Source organism: Falco rusticolus, chromosome 4 (assembly GCF_015220075.1).
Source record: "Falco rusticolus isolate bFalRus1 chromosome 4, bFalRus1.pri, whole genome shotgun sequence".
Taxonomy (NCBI): domain Eukaryota; kingdom Metazoa; phylum Chordata; class Aves; order Falconiformes; family Falconidae; genus Falco; species Falco rusticolus.
The window spans coordinates 5,995,437-6,013,256 of record NC_051190.1 but is presented as its reverse complement, the minus strand read 5'-3'; the positions used below and the strand labels follow the sequence as shown (position 1 = coordinate 6,013,256).

The window sequence follows — 17,820 nt, the reverse complement described above, 5'->3', positions numbered from 1 at the left end:
TGGAGACACAAAATACTAATTTTTGTAAGAGAAACTCTGAAGCTTCCTTGGAAATGAGTGGAAATAACTGTAACCTCTAATGAAGGACCTGTATTGAGCCAGCTGGACTCAGAGCTTGAGAATTTTTTTGTTATTTCTTGGCTAATGCTATATGTAATTTCTATGTAACATAGTATTAGATGCTTCAGTGTATACTATAGTATGTACTACTATTACTGTAGTATTATACGGTACTATATACTGTAACCACGTGGGGGCTAGGAGGGGAGAGGAATGAGACTGAGACATGTTTGAGATAGAGCATCAACATTTTGAGATAGCTTAACGGAAAAGTTGAAAATCTCATTTGTCCTCTATGCTTAATGATCCTGGAGGCATGAAGAGACACATCTTACAGTGGTGTGGTCCTGTGGTAACTCAGGAGGTCCCTGCAGCGCTTCACCTGCCTCTCTGCTGTAGTCCTGGTTCAGGAGGGCACATGAGGTAGCATCATGAAAAGGCTCCTGCTGAAGCAGACCCTCCTGCTTCTGATAAAAATGTTTATTTCTCTTGCACATAAATCACATGATGTAGAGGAGCTTATATTTTTTCCAGAAACAACTGTGGCTGTCATTTCTTTAGCAAGACTGTACTCCATTCCTGCTTCTGCCTCCCAGCTCACTTGCTGAAGGCTTCTGCTGAAGGAGCAGGAGAGGGTGGCGCTTGCAGACCGGGACAGGGACCACCTTCGGAGCAGTGCGTGCCTGTCTTCCATCCTGGCTGGACTGAAAGTCTGCAGAGTGCAAATGTAAAATAAAGAGCAAGACAAGTCTGAAACGGGAAAACAAACTGAACTTTTTGGAGAAGCAAATATTAAAGTGTGTCATCTTGTCTCCCCCCTAGACTGCAAACAGTCAATGAGGGAAGAGGAGGGGACAGTAACTATCAACAGGAGAGGAGCTATCAAGCAAGCCAAAATCCACTACATCAAAAATCATGAGTTTATTGCTACCTTCTTTGGACAACCTACCTTTTGCTCCGTCTGCAAAGACTTTGTGTGGTAAGAAGGAAACTTTAAGCTTCCCCTTGTTCTGCCAGGAGCCAAATAATTGCAAAATTCGCTTCCTGTAAATTCATCTGTGTTGGGAAATTGAAATTATGTATTTACTAAGAGTAATACCTAAGACAATACTCTTAGTAAATACATAATTTCAATTGTGTTGTCTCTTTCACGTTAAAAATAGAACTTGAACATTTTTGCCCCTGAAATTATGGGCAAAAATTCACTAGCATCAAGTGAGAGCTGACCCGTAATCAACAGCAGCTCTTTTCACAAGAGAATGAGATGGGTGGATCTGAGAAAATAATGCTCAAACTTTGAGATGTGAAGCAGCTGACAGCAGAGTAGAGACCCATAGAGAGCAAGAAGCTGGATCCCTCTCACGGTAAGGCCATTTTCATAGTAAGTCGGATCAGGAGGATTTTCCATGTGATTGAAACGTTGTCTTTTCTGCGTTTCCCTCCTAATATGCTGCTCTATCAAAACACCTTGCTTTCCTAAGACAGAGGATTCTGAATAGCAGAATTTAGACCAATTGATTAATTGGAACAAATATTCCCATAGACAAAGGATTGATTGGTTTACATTGTAAAAATAAAAAATGAAAAAACCACGCACACCTTTTATTCCAGCAAACATACATTTTTAATCTCCTTCTTTATAATTTGTTTTTCAGGGGACTCAACAAGCAGGGATACAAATGTAGACGTAAGTTGATTCTTACCTTTTTCTTGTACTACTTTTCACATGAAACTGTAGGTCTAATAGTTACTGTTGAAAAAATCTTCTGTAAATATGCATGGCACAGTGCACCATCACCACAGGTAGTAGTAGATGTCAAACATCAGTTTTGCATGATAACCTAAGGCCATCTGATTATGATTCCTAGCTGAGTTTTCAGTATCAAGATCTAGACTTTGCTATTCTCTTAAGTGTGTAACGCTGTTGAAAACTGGCACTTATTTATGACAGCAGTTTTTTTGTGAAACCTTTTCTAAAATGTATTACAACTATTGAGGGGTTTCAGCTGAATTGAAAGTCACTTTTGACTTAGCACAGGTCTCTGCATTACTCCTAACAGTAGGGGAGATATCAAAGGGTAAAACTAAAAAGCTTAATATTGTCCCTGTGTTATCAAAAGCTGGTGGCCTTACCTAATAGGGGCAGATTTAGTTTAGAAACAAGAGTTTATGATAAAAGAAAATGGAGGCAATCAGCTTAAAAAAGATAATCATCTCGATAGAAAAGAAACATTTTGGTGTATATAGTATGATAGAAACGAGCGTGGCTTTCACATTATGCTATGAAAAGCCTCATGCTATGAACACCTCATCCTGTGTATTTATTATCTGAAGAAATATTTTCTTTTTTTTTTGTGCTTGTCTTGAAGAATGCAATGCTGCTATTCATAAGAAATGTATTGATAAAATCATTGGGAGGTGTACTGGTACTGCAGCCAACAGCAGAGACACAATGGTAAGAGCTGGCACGATATCTTTAGAGTGTAATTATATAATGAAACACTCCTGAACTAACAAAACCTTGTATAGAAATAGCCAAGTCCGTTTGGGAGGTGCTTGGCTATGCAACCCAAGGTACTGTCTTCTCTTGAAGACTGCATGTAACCTGTGGTGGATGAAACTCTCAAGCAAGAGTAGCAGTTCAAAGCCCTGCAAGGGGGTCATTTTTGATGGGCAGATTCCTTCCCTGCTGGATGAGGGATGTTAATTCTGGGGTGTGCGAGATAAAATTGTTGTAGCTTTGTAACACCTAAGCCGTTTTCTGTAAGAAGCTGCTTGTGGTTTGGGTAGAGTGCCTCAACCCCTGTCCCCGTCCTCAGTTTCAGAAGGAACGTTTCAACATAGACATGCCTCATCGCTTCAAAGTTTACAACTACATGAGCCCTACCTTCTGTGACCACTGCGGCAGCCTGCTCTGGGGGCTGGTCAAACAAGGACTCAAATGTGAAGGTATGGAGGAGCAGGGAGGGCAGCTGGGACCTCTCTGTGCTTTTCCAGCGTTCCACCCCCTGCTACACACTGTGCATTTCTGGATGTGCTATATAGAATGGGATTCATCTCATCCGTGCGTGGTTGAAAAAAGCTTTTGTCCTAGAGAGAGTCAAATAAGCACCTGGCTTGCGTGACAGCTCAGCCAAGGTGATGAGCTTCTAATGGAGTCAGAAAACATGCTGCGGAGGTGTAATCCTGAGTATAATCAGAATCACTACTTTGGGAATAGCTGAAATTTGGTGATTCTGAGTCAAGGTAGCACCTAAAGTGTATTTAAAGTGTTTACTCTAAATACTGCTTTTCTAATTATCCCACAAAAAGACAAGATTATTGTAACAGATTTTGAGAATAAAGTAACGTTTTCAGGTTTTTTCCTTTCGAACAATTTTTGTAGATTCCATTGAGTTGAAGATTAAAATTGCAGTTTTATTAACAATGACAGATCCACGTCCAGTCTGGGCTTTTAACAAGGTTTCTGAGCTGCCCAGAGAAACAGCCCTTTTTGTCTTAAAGTTGGACAGTATTTTCCTGATGGTTGTATAATCATCTTTACGTTTCTTTTAGAATGTGGCATGAATGTGCATCATAAATGCCAGAAGAAGGTGGCAAACTTATGTGGAATAAACCAGAAGTTGCTAGCTGAAGCTTTAAATCAAGTTAGCCAGGTATGCTTTGTTGCCGTTTGTCAGGTAATTAGTTGTTTCCAGGCTTTTGGGGCTTCTACTTCGTCTTTTCCATATCACTTTTATGGGAAACTGAATTTGAAAAGGTTTTCTCTTTTTAATGTGACCCATAAAGAGACTAACAAGTCAGTAGCCTAAAGTTGAAATGAGGGAGTGCAGGGGTGTGGTGGAAATCCCACCTAACAGAGATTTTTTTAAAAAAAAGGTGTGTGTGGTTTCCTGAAATCCAGCTTTGTTCTGTGGTGCCAAGGTTATTCTTTCCCTTTCTGTTTGTTTAAACTGTGGTATCATAACACTGAAGTCTGTTTTTCCATGCTTCAACTTTAGAATTCCACTTGAATGCTAAAATTAAATAAATAAGCAATATACCAGATATCCTCAATTTTTGTTAATCTGGGATATACACACAGAAAACACCCCTGGAATTGACACTGGCCCCATAGTTTTACATTGTTCGTCTCCTGCTGCAGCCTGGCTGTCTGTTGTGGTCGACTTCTGACTTGCAAATAAAGATTCAGACACAAGCTCTGAAATAAAATAGGAAAATGTATCACAAAAGCCAACAGTACTTCCTCTGAGCTGGGTGTTCCTAAGCTTTCACAGGCTATTTACTTTGAAAACAGTGAGAGCTGTTGCGCCAGCTCTTATAACACAGAAAAGCTTGGATCTTTTCATTACTAAAATTTGATCTCAGGGGTCTTCCATACATATAATTTGTTTCCTTGTGCTCAAGGCGGATGTCACACACAGATATGACTTCAGCATGTCTAACATGACAGTGATTTCTATCTCCTCTTTCAAATGAACACGTGTCCAAGGGTACATTTCCCACAGTTCAAGTTCTTCCCGCTGTGGATTCAAACCATTATACCTTTAATAATTTTGCAACAAACAAATACAGCATAGACGGTTCAGGAATTTCAATGACTTATTTTCTTGCAGTGAAGGAAGAGCAATGGGCTGATCTGGAGCTGTAAAGAATATGGCTAAATAGTCTATGAACCAGACTTCTTGAGAAAAGATATGTACTAGGGGTTAATAGTCAAATAGAAAAGTATGTCCTGTCATCATGTTACATTTAACAGCTATTGTTACCAGTATTTCTGAAGTAATAACGCAAATATAATTTCTGCTGTTCCTCTCCTCCTCAGAAATCTACACGAAGGTCTGATTCTGGATCTGTAGAAAGTGTCGGTATTTATCAAGATTTTGATAAGAAACCTAGGGCTCCAGGAGGAGACACAACAGGTGAGAAAAACTACAGTGTTTTAATTTGGCCGTCTACCTATGGGACTACACAAGCTAACAATCGAAGTATTTATTCATTCTTGCCTTGTGTTAGGCAATTTTTTTTTGTAATAAGCACTGTTTTAAAAAAAAAAAAAAAAAAAAGCACGTATTTCTTTTTACCTTCTCCCAGCCACACAAAATGCTTACGTTACAAATACCTGTTGTTTGTAGTCCATGAGCCTGCTCACCTTTCTGCAAAATGCTTGCCTTGCTCACCGCAGTGCAGTTCCCCACAATGGGACCGGGGCATGCCTCGCTAACCAGACGTGCGCTACACGCTTCCCTCCCTCCTGTAACTGAAATGCCGTGCGCGTTGTTAATTCCATCAATTTGTTCACAAACCATTAGAAACCAATGACAAGTGCTATCTGTTTGAGGATGTAAGTAGCCAAAATACTACTTGAGATTAAATGGCTGAGATAGTTTAAGTAGTGCCTGGAATCCTATCTCCACAGGTTCAGACTAAGGTTTTGTATTTGTTTTTTACTATTGCTAAAGAATTCTGGCATCGTATAAGCCTTATTTTTGTAACGGCTAACCTGTGATAATTTATGCAGAAATAAATGCAACAGTACAAGTAACTTTTTACCGGATGGAAATCACCAGGCTCAGTAAGAGATGATGGGTGGGTTTGGAGTGGTACAGGATTTTCTATATTCATCCATACGTTGAACTAATTCTGTTCAAATGCCCAGTAAGAAAATTATTTTTGTATTATTTATCGTACTTGATCCAGTTTGCCAGACAGAGGGGGGGAAAAAATCAAACTACTCTTGCAGAGGTGGTTTGGGTTAGTACTAAGTCAGGGAGCAGCTGCTGTGATTCCTCCCTGGGTCATCACAGATGCTGGGCAGCTTATGGGGCATGCACGGTATCATCTCATGATTATCATCAGTGTCTTGTTAGTGACCCAGCAGATCTATGCAGTGGAGGTCAAAAAGAAGTACAGTTAATAATTTTAGGATATAATTGGGATTAACCTGTATGATCACGCTGCTGAGGCAGCATTGGGCATAAATCATGTTTTTATTATGGCCTCTCTGCTTAGGCTGAGGGACTATCCTCTTCTGCTAAAGGAAGATAAATAATTTGTTTACAAGCAATCCTTGTCAAGTATCTTTCTCTCCAAATTATGCCCTATATCTTAGTCATAGGGGAAAGTAAGGTCCTTTGATTGTTTCTGATACGGGGTTTAAGCAATACTTAGGCATTATAAAAATCAGATTCAATTCAAATCCAACACTACCAAGTATGCTTGAGTAATTTAAACTGTATTATAAACTACAGGAGTTGACCCTTATGTTTAGATTCACCAGTGTTCCAGCAGCGGATGCATTGAAATAGCATGTCAGTACTTAATTCTTAGCGGGGGATCTGAGTCATGCAGTATTTCTGTGTATATTGAACTTTAAACTCCCTGTTTCGATTAGCAGATAACAGTGAGTACGATAAACTCTGGGAGGGAAGCACAGCCAAGACAGCATCGCGAATTGCAAGCAGGAGGAAATTCAACATAGACAGCTTTGTCTTCCATAAAGTACTAGGGAAAGGAAGTTTTGGAAAGGTATGTAACAAACTTAATAGACCTTAAGGTGACTGCCTTGCTTGATCTTCGCAATGTGATGGGCTATTTCGATTAACCATAAAGGTCTTACAGTGGCTTGGGTAGAGGTTGCTGCACCTCGATCCTGTGTTCAGTTTCGGGCCACTCACTTCAAGAGGGACATGTAGGTGCTGGAGCGTGCCCAGGGAAGGGCAACGGGGCTGGTGAAGGGTCTGATGCACAAACCTTTGAGGAGCAGCCGAGGGCACTGGGGTTTTTCAGCCTGGAGAAAAGGAGGCTCAGGGGGAACCTTATTGTGCTCTACAGCTGCCTGACAGGGGCTGTAGGCAGGTGGGGGTGGGTCTCTTCTCCCCAGTAACAAGCAACAGGACAAGAGGAAACAGCCTCAGGTTATGCCAGGTGAGGTTTAGATTGGATATTAGGAGAAAAATTTTCATGGAAAGGGTGGTCAAGCACTGGCACAGGCTGCCCAGGGAGGCGGTGGAGTCACCATCCCTGGAGGTATTGAAGAAACGCATAGATGCGGTGCTTAGGGACACGGTTCAGTGGTGGGCTCAGCAGTGCTGGGTGAACGGTTGCCCTTGTGATCTTAAAGGTCTTTTCCAACCTAAATGATTCCATGATTCTATAATCTTTTAACAGAATCAAATATAGCCTTCTTTGTCAAAGAAACTAGAAATTCATTGCCTGAATCTTATCTAAACTCAAGTGATTCATAATGCAGAACAACTTTTCAGGATTTAGTGTCGAGGCAGAGGAGTGGCCCTTCAGGCACCACAGTGCAAAGGGTTGGGGTTTCTTGCATGCTCTGTGTAGAGAGCACCTCCGTGCTCCAGCACAGCGGCAGGGGGAGACGTGGGGGAGCAGCATGACCTCCACAGAGCCTGTCCACGACTGTCTGTGAAACTACAGCTCTAGTGAAGGAACAGGCTTTACGTGCCTTCTGTTTATATGCTCACAAAACATTGACAGAAAAACTGCTCTGGAAGCTACTGTGCCTGTGTTCTGTGGTCCTTGAGCCCTGTCTCCTCACCCCTGTGCCTAACAACTTCACCTTCCCAAAACTCACTTATCTTTCCCATTTAAACGTTTTTCCTAATTGTCATTGCACCTGCAATAAACACCTTTGGCTATCCTTTACTGATGCCATCAGCAACACTCTTCCCTATGTGTGGTGTAATCTCATCTTCTGTTTTTCTGTAGGTTCTGCTTGCTGAGCTGAAAGGGAAGAATGAATTCTTTGCTATCAAAGCTCTGAAAAAAGATGTGGTGCTAATTGATGACGATGTGGAATGTACCATGGTGGAAAAGCGGGTACTCGCACTTGCGTGGGAAAATCCATTTCTCACACATCTTTACTGCACATTTCAGACAAAGGTAAGAAAAAGCCCATTGGTGTAATCAACACAACAGATTTACTCCTCTAATGGATGTTGTTAACAGCAGTCAAGTGAAAGTAACATAGTGCTGCAAGAATTAAATTTCCTTTTCTTGCGCTCTGTGCAATAGTTCACAGGCCTTGTGGAAAGTAAATATGAGCGTGACCCCCCACATACGTTGATGAGAACAGAATAAGATCAGAAAAACATCTATGCCATCTGGAATAAAGGGCAGTTTAATTTAAATCCTTGATCTGTGCTTTACCCTCGGTGAGGGGGAAAAAGGGTGACTCTCACAGGTAGAAGTCAGTAAGTCTATTTAAACGTGTATTTTTATAAAGTCTAGAAACCCATAGAGTGCAAGACCAGCTATTTAGCTTTACAATACAAGACCAGGGTACTTGACTCTGTGGGAGCCTCATACACTCCTAGGGGTGCATGAAATAGATAAATACTTCAGGAGCAGAGCAAAATAGCTGCTCGGTCCCCAGCAGGCACGTCGCTACTTCATACGTGGCTGCAATAACATCCGTAACTTTTCCATTCTCTGGTTACTTGCAAACAGGATCATTTGTTCTTTGTTATGGAGTTCCTGAATGGGGGAGACCTGATGTTCCACATACAAGACAAGGGGCGTTTTGATCTCTACAGAGCAACGTAAGTCCACAACCCTTCATTCCTTATCTCCATTAATTATTTCGGTCTCTTGTGGTTTTACTACTTCTAGTTCTGCACCACTTACCCGCACTCAAGTTTCAGTGGCTGATGATTGAGAAGGTATTTCTAGGCACTGGTTGAATACAATGAAGAAGCTCACTTAATGATGTGTGGAGTTAGGTTTTCTTAACTTACATAGCAGTGTGGTGTTTTACTTTACTTTATGGGATGCTTGTACCTAGAGATGCCAAGTAAACTGCAACATGAGTCAGCAATGAAAAGCAAGTAGTACATCTTCCGTGCCCTTTGGGACAGTATTTTTGTGGCAAAATTGGAAAACAGCATGAGGGGGGGGGAAAAAAACCCCAACACATTATTTACTAGTATTGCTAAGTTGACATGATAGTATGGAAGGATAACCTGTACGTTCCCCAAGAGACTAATAAAGCGGGTCAGCACTTTGTTTAGCAAGTGCGATTGTGTCAGTTACCTACAGCTTAAAGATCACTGGAGCTGAAGACTTAAAAGATGCAAAAATACTGTATTATTGTTACTTTACCTATCGTAGTATTTTTAGGTTTAGGTCAGTTTCTACCTCTTTAACCAAAAAGCACAAGGGTTTTAATTGTGTCATTGAATGGGTGCATGCAAGACCCTAAAAGTAACAGCGCAGGGTAGCGGACCTACCTGTAAGCACCAGTGCTATTGTATAACCAGGCTGGAAAACTACTGCTGTTCCTGCGCACTAGGGAGCACTGGGTGGGATTGGATCAAGGGGTCTGGCATAAATAATGGCTAGGTAGCAGCCAGGGTCCTAGGTGAGGGCAAGCTCCCTTCCCACTCTCCCCAGCAAAAATCTGGACAAAGCCCCTCCAGCTTACCTGCATTCTACCAAAAATCTGTGCATCTGGCAGCCTCTGTACCTATTTCTGAAGTTTTGGGTCAACATTCATTTTGCTATACAGAAGTGGAAATAGTTTTGTATTTGCTCAATTAAAAATACATTTCACAGGTGGGGAGAAACATTCTTACAGCATTTTCCTTCCTATCCTCTGGATTATCACCTCCCTTTTTTGAGGAGAATGCCCTTGAAGAGATGCTAAATTTGCAGTCTGTCTGCTGCAGCTGGGCAGATGCAGAGAGAGATAGGCAAGGTGTGTGCCCAGTCCCTCCTAAAGCAGTCCTGTGAGCGCCGAGCTCCCAATAGCTGCCTTGCAAAAAGCATGTGTATATCACTAGAAATGTGCAAAGACAAAGGGACAGACAGCATTCCTCGTGGAAGTGGAATGAAGCGTTAAGGCAAGTTGCTGTCTGTCCCCTCTGCTGTTTGGTATTAGATACTACAGATGCTTGGTGAGGGGATCAACTTGTAGATCGCAGCATCCAGCTATATAAATACCAATATATTTAAGGAAGCATACAGTACTTCTCACTCCATGAAGAGATGCTTACAGCAGCTCTTTTGGCCAGCTGCATTGACTATGTTTTAACTGAGCAAGACAGCTTAAAAAAATGTTTTGGTCTTTTCAGGTTTTACGGAGCTGAAATTTTATGTGGTCTACAGTTTCTTCACAGCAAAGGCATTATTTATAGGTGAGTACCAGCTAGCTCCAGTGTGGGACCTGTGAGTTCTCTCAGCCCTTTGTGCATCTCTGAATTACTGATTGATGTAACAAGTGCAAGCTGTCAGAGATGCGATGTAATTCCAAGGGCATTAACATGCCTGAGAGACATCTATATCGGTGTCTTTTCCTTGGCAACTAGAATGGTGAAAAGTTATTTATGTTACACAAAAGCAGTTTTGTTTCAGTTATTTTTAAACACTGCCTTCAGATTGTGGGTCTATTTAGTTTGGAAGCAAGGGAGAGGGTCCTTGAGGCTCTCTGTTCCTACTGGCCGTGTAAAAACCACTGAGGTAACAGTTGTCTGCTTTTGCCTTCTGCTGAAACCACAGCATTGATGCTTCTGCCTCACCAGGTTGAAACATCAGTGGCCAGATCCTGATCAAGTGGTTCTTGCTGTAAATACCCACACTGCAAGAGATGAGTTTATTGTAATGCAGTAGTACTCTCAATTTCCTTTCTCCAGCCTTTTCACCCCACCCTCATCTTCACAGCACCATTTAGTGTAACTACTTGCTCAGGTAGCTCTTACCTCTGTAACAAACAGGTACAAAGAGTAACGGCTGTGCGCTTCAGCACGAGTCACGCAAGGCCTTAGGTAAACGTGCCCCAAAATATCTGGTATTGTCCATCTCCCTTTATAGAAAGAAACAGGAAACACCGGTTGGGGCATCTGTCCTTTAAAGCAATTTTCTGAAGTTAAAAGATGAGTAAAATAGTGTCTGTAAAGAGAAAGAACGTTACAGGAATCCTCCTTGGTGAAGAAAGCTGATTCCTACAAGCCTGGCTGCCTCTCGGAGCAGACAGCCATACGCCAGGAAGGTACTCTGTGAGCCCAACCGTATTCCCACTGCCTCCTGCCAGTTCTTGTACAGGAAAGGATCAAACTTCAGGATATGTTGCCATCAGCACAAAATCCTTCCATCCCAGAGTTTCTAGAACATTTTTAGGCTTGCTGTTAAGTTTCCCTACATTAAATTAAAATGTTCCTGGAGGGAGATTTCACAGTATGAAATACTTTCAGAGAGACAGTGACCGTTTTCCAACAAGACACCAGCAAAACCAAAGGTACATTTTTTTTTTCCCCCCCATCTCACACAGGATAATTACCAGTATACCCACAGAACCTCACCTGGAGCAGTTTTAGGTAGGCATTGTATGTAAGTGCATATCCCTACAACAGATTTTAGAACTTGTTGTAGCTAGGTAAGTGCAGTGCGCCATTACCGTGAGTATTTCCCATCTCAAATATACTCAGTTTACTCAGGTGAACAGCACCTGCTGTGCAAACACAGAAGGATTTACTACAGAATCATTTAGGTTAGAAAGGACCTTTGAGATCAAGTCCAGCCGTTAACCCCAGCACTGCCAAGCCCACCACTGAACCGTGTCCCTAAGCACTGTGTCTACGTGGTTTTTTCAACACCTCCAGGGATGGTGACTCCACCGCCTCCCTGGGCAGCCTGTGCCAGTGCTTGACCACCCTTTCCATGAAAATTTTTCTCCTAATATCCAATCTAAACCTCACCTGGCGTAACCTGAGGCTGTTTCCTCTTGTCCTGTGGCTTGTTACTGGGGAGAAGAGACCCACCCCCACCTGCCTACAGCCCCTGTCAGGCAGCTGTGGAGCACAATAAGGTGTGTGTCCCCCTCGAGTTTCCTTCTCTCTCCGGGTGTGCTCCGTTAGATCAGGGACTCGTGGTTTGAGCTTCAGCTCACCCTTGAGCAGTGTAAGAAGCCAATACTGGGGACTTAAGTTACCAAGGAGAAGACTGCCCTGTTCTCACATAAAATTATCTGCTCTATTCAAGTTGTTATTGGTAAGCAGAAGGGCTTTTTAGTTTCTCTTCAGCCTGCCCTCCCTGGTATGTGCTTTTGCAGCCAGATGGACAAAAACTGCATAACAGTCAAAGGGAGGGAATGTAGCTTTTGGAAACTGCTGTTAAAAAGTTCCTACTCAATTGAATAGTGTTGCTCTGAAAAAAAGATGTAACAGAACACCTCACAGACCGTGGCCACAGCACACGAACCCCCTTGCGCTGTAACTAGGAACAGGTAGCGTGGAAGTCAGGCAGGCTTCAAACACTCACGCTCCTGCCAAAGGCTCCAAGAAGCCAACAATCCTTCCTTTGAGCTACGGAGCTGGTGCACCAGTGCTGTGTCAGCTGGTGGGGCATTAGCTCACACCTCCTTCCAGAAGCAACAGAAGCACTGGGCGTGCTTTTGGATCTGAAAGCAAATGTTGAGGATTATAAGGTCACACGCTATATATATATACCTCAGCCTCTCATTTACTCTGACAACGGAGAATTTTTCCCTTCTCCCTACCACCTTCAAAGCACAAAAGTACTCTTTTGTACATATCGTTTTGATGGATAATTATTTTCTTGAAAAGCCTCTTTGTATGATTAGGGTAGGTGTTTGTCAGTATGCATGTGAATGCGAAAATGACTCACTTGTCCTCGAAACATAACTTTTGTTTTTTAAACACTTTGCAGAGACCTAAAACTGGACAATGTGATGCTTGATAAAGAAGGCCACATCAAAATAGCCGATTTTGGAATGTGCAAAGAAAACGTTGTCGGTGAGAACAAGGCAAGCACTTTCTGTGGGACCCCAGACTACATCGCTCCCGAGGTCAGTATGCCACTGCCACCTACCGCTGCGATGGATTGAATACACTGATGTTGGAACGGCTGTTGTGATTAATCACCCTTAGTAGACTAACAGCTCAGAAATTCAGAAGTCTTAAGTAGCACAGAAAAAATATCCGTTAAATCAGAGTTCTCCGTAGAAGGTACTTGAGATCTGTAACTATTCTATAACTGCAAGTTTAAAAAATCCTCTTTTTTCAAATGTTAAAACGTTCAGGTTTTGAACAGCTATTTGTCCCTTATGCCTTTACAGCTCACAGACACGTGGGGCTCCTGCAAAACAGATCTGTGTGCAGATGGTGAACAGACTTGTGCCCATGCAAACCACCAAAATTCCAAGCAAAAGCAGCTTCTAAGGAGAATCTCACTAAGTTAAAGTCCCAGTGTTATATAGTTGGGTTTTTTAATCTGGTTTGCAAAACAGTCCAGCTAAGGTAGTTAGTTTCTAAAGCTATAAACAATGTCAAAGTCTGTTTGGTAGTTCTCTGCTTTTCATTGCTACTCGTTTCTCCCTGCATCTTGTAAAGTGACTAGAAAAGATGTTTTGCAAGTATATGGTTATTTAAAGTTAATGGAGAAAATGTCTGCGTGAAAGTGAAGACCTGTCCCCATTTCCACAAACAGCAGCCAAGGATAACACTACAGATGTGCATCGGTGCCAACAACTTTTCAAATAACTGGATTTCCACATCCCCCCACCTTCCACCACCCCCCATACCCTAGTTATTAAAGATTCTCTTTTCTCTTAAAAACCCTTCTCTGTTTTTTTGGTATACATTGCTGCCTTTTCCTAATTACTTGTATTTCTTTCTTCTGTGGAACAAGATCCTGCAAGGTTTGCGGTACACGTTCTCTGTGGACTGGTGGTCATTTGGGGTCCTGCTGTACGAGATGCTTATTGGACAATCCCCTTTCCATGGGGATGATGAAGATGAATTGTTTGAGTCAATCCGAGTGGACACCCCTCACTACCCACGCTGGATTACCAAGGAATCAAAAGATGTATTAGAAAAGGTAGGACTGATCAACCAGTGGGTCATGGCACTGTGTGTGTCCAGGAAGGGAGAAATCTGGGCTTTTAAAAGGAGCTGGTTTTTAGCAAGAAAATTGTTTTTCCAAAGGGAAAGCCAGATAAGATGAATTACTAATGGTCCGTTTACCGTTAGCAACTTTATTCAAGTTGTTACTGCTAAGAACTTGTTGTAGCTGTACTTTCAGCAGTACACCCCTCATTCTTCCACTGCCACCTACCTTCTGAGCAGGTGTAAGGCCTTACCAGTGTCTTCTCTTGCAGCTATTTGAAAGGGATCCAACAAGACGACTTGGGGTCACTGGGAATATCAGAGACCACCCTTTCTTCAAAACCATCAACTGGACGGCGCTAGAGAAGAGGGAGGTGGACCCTCCTTTCAGGCCGAAAGTGGTACGTGGGTTATTCCTTGTTCTGAGGCAGTATCGCAGATGTCAGCCTAGGGGCAAGGGGCGATTTCTCCAACTTGCTCAAACTACCCTACTGTAATTTTCTCCTCACAGTTATGTTTCACATTTATAAAATGTCTCAAACCCCATTGTTCTTGGATGGTTCATGGTTCAGTTATAAAAAGGGGCACTGTGTTCCTCCAGCTGCCCTGAAGTCTTCCTATTAAGACTGTGTTCCTATAGTCTCTCAAGGAGCTTCTTTACTAATACAATCTTCAGGAAAATCAGTTCTGGTACTCATTCTCCTCAGCATTACAAATGTTGATAGTTTCTTGCATTTTTCCTCTTCTGTAATGCCACGCCTGCAGGCTTTCTGTACAAGCATTAAATCTGTGCGGTTTCAAACTCATCCAAGAGTCTCCAAGTAGGCAAAGAGATACATTCTCTACACTACTGACCTTACAACTATTTATAATGTTCATGCCTAATGTTACCTGAAAAAAACACCTGAAGAACAGACTGTTTACTCACGGTCTGTATCATCATGGGCTGCTGCTGCTTTGTCTCACCTGGTTAAAAATCCAAACCAGTTTTCCTCCACCCTGTTACTGGTACAAGTAAAATGATCAGGAGGCAACACAGCCTCTTTACGAAGGTACTTATGTACTTGATGGAGGAGAGCTGTCCCTTTCAAGAAGAGAAGGCTTCATGTTCCCATAGAAATGGGAACTCCGGAAACACAATGATCCTACAGACAGTAACCTCTGGAGGTTCAGAGTGTAAAATATGGTCTTTAGTAACATGAATTTTTATGAAACACGCACAAATATTTTATCCAGACACAAAGCACCTGCAATAGAGCATCGCTTCCTTCTCTGAACAAGTACAGACCAGAAAATGCTTTCAGGAATTAGAAATCCTTGGTTAACAGCAAGAAACGTTGGGCTTACATGTAACTGCTGCATTGCTTCTGTCGGTAGCCAGTCTTTGGGTAATTCTGTGAAACCTGACCTGGTGCTATTTGTTTTCAACTAACAATAAGCAATTCTCCAGTTCTCATCTTAGAGTGGTGTTAAAATAGGCAAACCCTATATCATTCTGTAAGGGGGAGGGACAGCGGGAGCTCAAGAAGTAACTTCCTCAGCTTTTGTGTCTAGCAATTTGTTCTAGAAGAAATGACAAAGTTTTTCTCTATCTTCCCTCTGTTTAACAGAAGTCAGCAAGCGACTACAACAACTTTGACAGAGAATTCCTGAGTGAGAAGCCAAAATTGTCTTACAGTGACAAAAACCTGATTGAGTCCATGGATCAGTCTGCATTTGATGGATTTTCTTTTATTAACCCTAAATTTGAACAGATCTTAGACAAATAAGCCTCTGAACAGAGTTGGACTTCAAAGCAGGGTTAAATGTTATAAACCGAAAACTCACAAGTGCTATGTGTTCTGCATTGCAACTACGTCGATACTTCAGAATACTACACCGTAGTGTGATTAATTATGTCCAACTGCTGACCGATTGGCAGTGTTCCTTTCTGCATGGTTGGGTTTAAGGTGTGTGAATCCTGTGCATTATTTTCTCTATTTGGGAAAATGTAAATTCTGTCTGGTACTTGAATTGTAGTTATGTTTATATATATATATGCTGTATATTTTGCTTGAGAGAAGACATTGGGGAACAGATGATGTCTTTTTAAAACAGTGTTTGAGCCCTTGGTTCTTTTATTTGTCTTCAATTAAAAGAAAGTTACGTTAAACTTTCATTCATGGCTTTATGATTTTTTTTTTTCTGGTAACATACAATTAAACACTACAGTAAAAAAAATCCTGTAAGCCTTGATCACTTACAAAAATAACACAAATATTTTAGGAGGATTAAACAAAATCAAGAGTTAGGCAAAAGCAGATTCATAGTGTAACAGTAGCTGTTGTGGGGAACCACTCAGTGCTGTTCTTACTGCTTTCCTTTTATCAAGCCCGTCTTTCTCAGCAGTCAGGCTTCACTGGTCACGCTGCACCTTCGTCCTGAAGCAGTATAAGCATAAGGTAGAGGCTGACTGACCTGCAGCAGCCGCAGCACACTGCCTGGGGATGTTGGTAATAGAAATATGCAGCATGATCACAGCAGCTTACCAGGAGAAAACCATCAGGTAACAACCCCAGGGAGCACTAGTGCCACTTGCCTGGTCCACCCCAGAGGAAGCATGCTTAGCTGCCCCACACAAAATCTTTCTTCTGGTTTCATTTGTTTTTAATGCAGCACCTGTGACAGCTTCTACTTGCTGTAAAAAGGGCTCAAAACTAGATCCTGCTTTGTTGCAATACATACTTCTGAATTTTGATTTTTAACCATTAACGAGAAAGAAAACCCAATGTAATTACTGCAAGGCTCCTATAATAGCAATTGCTTCTTCAAAAGCTTTCTGCATCTTGTAACACTATTGCAAAGTATTTTTTTTTTCTCAATCACTGAGCAATCAAAAAAAAAAAATGTACTGGTGAGTGTCAGTTTGTCCAACAGTTACACAAGGCTACAGAACTCTCAGCCCCCTATAGCTTTTGGGTAGTTTCAGACTTAATCCTGCTGAAAGAGCAGGAGAAAGCTGTCACACACCAGCCACCTACCCCCAGTGAGATGTCATAGAGACAAAAAAAAAAAATGCTGCCTTTGTAATTCTTCTAGAGAACAGCTATAGCTTATTGTATTATTGTACCTTATAGCTCAAGTAATGCCATCTAAGCACGCAGCAGCTTGAGGCTGGAATAGTCAGAACACAGACGGGGTTTGCTTAGTTACCACCACACACTCTTAGACAAGCCCCTATCAGAGGGGGAACAGACAGTGTCCTGCCAGCTGCTGCCAGGGAGAGCAGCAAACGTGGCTGTTCTCCCCTTCAGGTACCCTGCCAAGTCATTCCTGGTTTGCCGTTTCTCACCAGGAGGTTATACTGCTCTCAAAGGCCAGCGTGGGATGCTCCTACCCAAGCAGAAATGCTGTTCTATGGAAGAAGTTATAAACGTGGTTGCCAGCAGCACTGGGTATTTGGACAGCAAGAAGCTGTTATAATTACAGAAAGTAGTAATTGTTGCTTGCAGGAGCATTTGCTCACTGCACGTGGCTGTTTTGCTGCAGAGTAACAGGTGCCAAACCTGCTCAAGAGGGACCTCGGGCTTCACACAGCCACTCTTTCAGCTGGCATGTGACTGACCTACCTGGAGCATCTCCTGCTGCCACACGCACACCTCCCAACAGCCCCGCTGTGCTCGGCACCAGCAGAGATAGGGGATCGCCCCTCCTCAGCAGCGCCGGTCTCTTTGGCCATGGGCGTTACATTAACTGCACCACCTGGACGGGGAACTGCCCTGCCAGGGATATTACCTCGTTAGAACAACCAGCAGCAAAAGCTCCGTGGGTCATACAGCTCTGTGGCACTCCCACGGCGCTGGCAGAGAGCAGACAGGCTCGCTCAAGCATTGCAGTCTGAGCCATCCTCGTTCGACTG

The 17,820-nt window shown here is 42.4% G+C and overlaps 1 protein-coding gene across 2 annotated transcripts in view; it reads left to right on the top strand.

The window, feature by feature from the left end:
- PRKCD (protein kinase C delta) overlaps positions 1-16,018 on the top strand; it is a 67,778-nt gene extending 51,760 nt beyond the window's left edge. The window contains exons 5-18 of one of the 2 annotated variants that reach the window (XM_037385869.1): positions 883-1,039; positions 1,716-1,747; positions 2,430-2,515; positions 2,880-3,009; positions 3,616-3,716; positions 4,886-4,982; positions 6,458-6,588; positions 7,792-7,965; positions 8,533-8,624; positions 10,155-10,217; positions 12,745-12,883; positions 13,726-13,914; positions 14,195-14,323; positions 15,533-16,018. In XM_037385869.1, the coding sequence (XP_037241766.1) occupies positions 883-1,039; positions 1,716-1,747; positions 2,430-2,515; positions 2,880-3,009; positions 3,616-3,716; positions 4,886-4,982; positions 6,458-6,588; positions 7,792-7,965; positions 8,533-8,624; positions 10,155-10,217; positions 12,745-12,883; positions 13,726-13,914; positions 14,195-14,323; positions 15,533-15,691 (1,679 nt within the window). In that variant the 3' untranslated portion in view covers positions 15,692-16,018. Of the gene's footprint in view, positions 1-882; positions 1,040-1,715; positions 1,748-2,429; positions 2,516-2,879; positions 3,010-3,615; positions 3,717-4,885; positions 4,983-6,454; positions 6,589-7,791; positions 7,966-8,532; positions 8,625-10,154; positions 10,218-12,744; positions 12,884-13,725; positions 13,915-14,194; positions 14,324-15,532 lie in introns of both variants that reach the window. The other variant, XM_037385868.1, reaches the window with a different exon arrangement.
- The last annotated feature ends 1,802 nt before the right edge of the window (positions 16,019-17,820 follow it).